This window comes from Penaeus vannamei, chromosome 9, assembly GCF_042767895.1.
Source record: "Penaeus vannamei isolate JL-2024 chromosome 9, ASM4276789v1, whole genome shotgun sequence".
NCBI lineage: Eukaryota > Metazoa > Arthropoda > Malacostraca > Decapoda > Penaeidae > Penaeus > Penaeus vannamei.
This window is the reverse complement of record NC_091557.1, coordinates 17,741,777-17,744,276: the sequence shown is the minus strand read 5'-3', so window position 1 is coordinate 17,744,276 and position 2,500 is coordinate 17,741,777. Positions and strand designations below refer to the sequence as shown.

Genomic DNA, 2,500 nt, shown 5'->3' with positions numbered 1-2,500 from the left:
GAAATGATCCCCTACAGTTAGACAACGAAGACACTTGTGTGACGTACGAGGTGGAGCGGTGGCACCCGGTGGCCAACCATTCCAGGTACAACATGGCCCGGGTGTACGACCTTTATCAGCCAGGTAAGTGTGTGACTTTGCTTAAGAGCACGTCACCACTGTGCTTTACTTTATACATACACACACATAATATACATTTAGACATGTATGTACCTATCTATATGTGAATGTAAACATAATATATGTTTACATTAGGAGAAGTACGTCATTCAAAGGTACTCATTATTTTCAGAGCGTTTTAACATGACGATCTTCGAGGTCTACCCGCTGTATGGGCTGGACGTGTGTGAGGTCTGCGGCTCATATCAGGTTAGTAGAATCTTCGCTGTCTTAATAGAATCGTTAAGGTTAAAGTTCTTCCGAGATGCTGATGAAAATAGAAGCGCAAAGCAGAATGCAAGCGTCAGAGCAGTGTTTCAAATTCAATTTCAAATGCTGTATTCAGCCATTGGTGGCACATACACTTGTATCAGTTACAACAATAACATGGTAAAAGGGCTGAGCCTTTTGAGGAATGCGTTCCTCTTAAAAGGCACCCAAGGAAATACATTAGCATAGATGAAAAAGAAATTTTACAATATTTTTGATTCGCCATGCCATAGCATAACCTATATATGTATTTATTTGTACTTAAAGAACCAGAACAGATAGAAAAGGAAAACAAATGTAAATTAGAACAATGTCTCAAAAACAATAGAATAAGAGAAAGGACTGAAAAATAGCCATGCAATATTAATAGGACTGTAGCAGCAATCTCCGAAGAGCTCGTTTGAAGCTGCCAACAGTAGCTTTGAAGACGATCGACTGATTTAAGTTTGAGTCGTATAACAACAATATACCAAAGAATCTGGATTCTGAAGAAAATTATTGTTCAACAGACCTGTAGTGTCCACCCAGAGATAATGTATTTGCTTACCTTACACTGTCATTATAACGAGAAACATCCAAGAATCCATTTCTGTTACGATGATATAAGCATCTGAAACTGCACTTTCATTGAAGGCGAGTTTAAAAATATGAGGCTGTGCCACGGAGCGCCCGCTCGGCCGTTCGCGCAGAGAATGAGTGGTGGGCGATCGCCGTGCCAGCGACACTTGTAGTGGCACAATTGTCGCATGGAGATAGGGAGTGATTTGCTGTATTGTTTGCAATCAGCAATTTTTCATATCGAATAATGACTTATCAGCGATAATGATTAGTAGTCAATTCATTTTACTTGGCAGTATTTTCAAAATTCTTATCCGCATTGATATAACCATCTTTATAAATATGCTAAATATAACCTCCAGCACCCTACTGACACATTTGATAAAGAATATAACAATAGGTATGGAATATGATTTTTCCGATAATTGTTTATTCTTGGTCACATTTTTTAAGCCATAATGTGACTTAACGCCCATTTACAATTTTCCAATATTTATGTGTCACTAATCATCATAAATCATATGGTATCGGAGTATTCATGTGTTAATTGTTTACTTCCATCAGTTCGGAATCTCATACCTCATGACACTTCATAGACAACCATATCACCAAATTTTATCAAGTCCTGGAATACCAAGGGCAAAGAAACGCTTGATCTATTTCATGAATTTATATTTTCAGTCTTTAAGCCATTCACAAATTAAATACTGCATTAGATAGATAGACCAATAGTCTGGCTCCCCAGGCACACTGGCGCGGGCAGAGTCAAGCAGGGTCCAGCAAAAAGACCACCGGGGGATACATACGTCGGCAGCTAACTAAAGGTGCTGTCACACCAGTACTTTTCTTTTTTTTAACAAATTTCGGAAATTTTGTCAATTTTTGAGCGAATTGTCGATTTTCCAGTCAGACGATAATGATCGTTTCCGTCTGAAAATCTTTCCGTCAACTTTTTTAGCCAAGCATACTCAAATCAAGAGCTATATTAGAGAATGTTTGTATTTATGTAAAATAAAATTGTAAAAAAATTGACGGAAAAAGTGCTAGTGTGACAGTACCTTAACGGGAGAAGGTTAGACGGAACAATGGCCAGTGGGGAGGGGGGGGGAGTGAGGACGTTCGCTTCGCCTTGTTGCAGAAGCCGCTTGATTCATCGCGGGCATTTTTTCAGTGGGGTGGGGGTCCACTGGCACATGTTTGTAGAAGAAGATTTGAAATATGACTGAACATGGTCGCCTCGTGCACGTACACATACAAGCCCTGGGAGAGTGTAAGAATAATACAAAACGGTTTGTATGATGTTGGATAAAATCCTTATGTGCGAAAGATTGACGCTTACCATTCACACTGAAGTAGCCGAGTCATAAAGTTCATTGGTGCTAACACATTGATACAGCAGACGCAGCTGCAAAGCCATGAGCGAAACAGGAAGCGTATAGCTCGCGATTTCTTATAGGCCTATAGAAACTCAGGTTACATTTTCTGCAAGCGTGTCCAGATTATCCTCGTGTCT

The 2,500-nt window shown here is 39.7% G+C and overlaps 2 protein-coding genes across 3 annotated transcripts in view; one reads left to right on the top strand and one right to left on the bottom strand.

The window, feature by feature from the left end:
• The window catches only part of LOC113807595 (CD109 antigen), a 132,384-nt gene that overhangs the window by 121,965 nt on the left and 7,919 nt on the right, over positions 1–2,500 (top strand). Inside the window, exons 30-31 of the mRNA XM_070125411.1 lie at positions 18–123; positions 293–369. Coding sequence (XP_069981512.1) covers positions 18–123; positions 293–369 — 183 coding nt within the window. The remainder of the gene's footprint in view (positions 1–17; positions 124–292; positions 370–2,500) is intronic.
• Positions 1,643–2,500, bottom strand: part of LOC138862495 (sulfotransferase 1A1-like) — a 7,319-nt gene continuing 6,461 nt past the window's right edge. For both annotated transcript variants that reach the window (XM_070124888.1, XM_070124887.1), the window contains exon 8: positions 1,643–2,500. This exon is cut by the window's right edge and continues 159 nt beyond it. The gene's annotated coding sequence lies outside the window, so the exon portion shown is untranslated.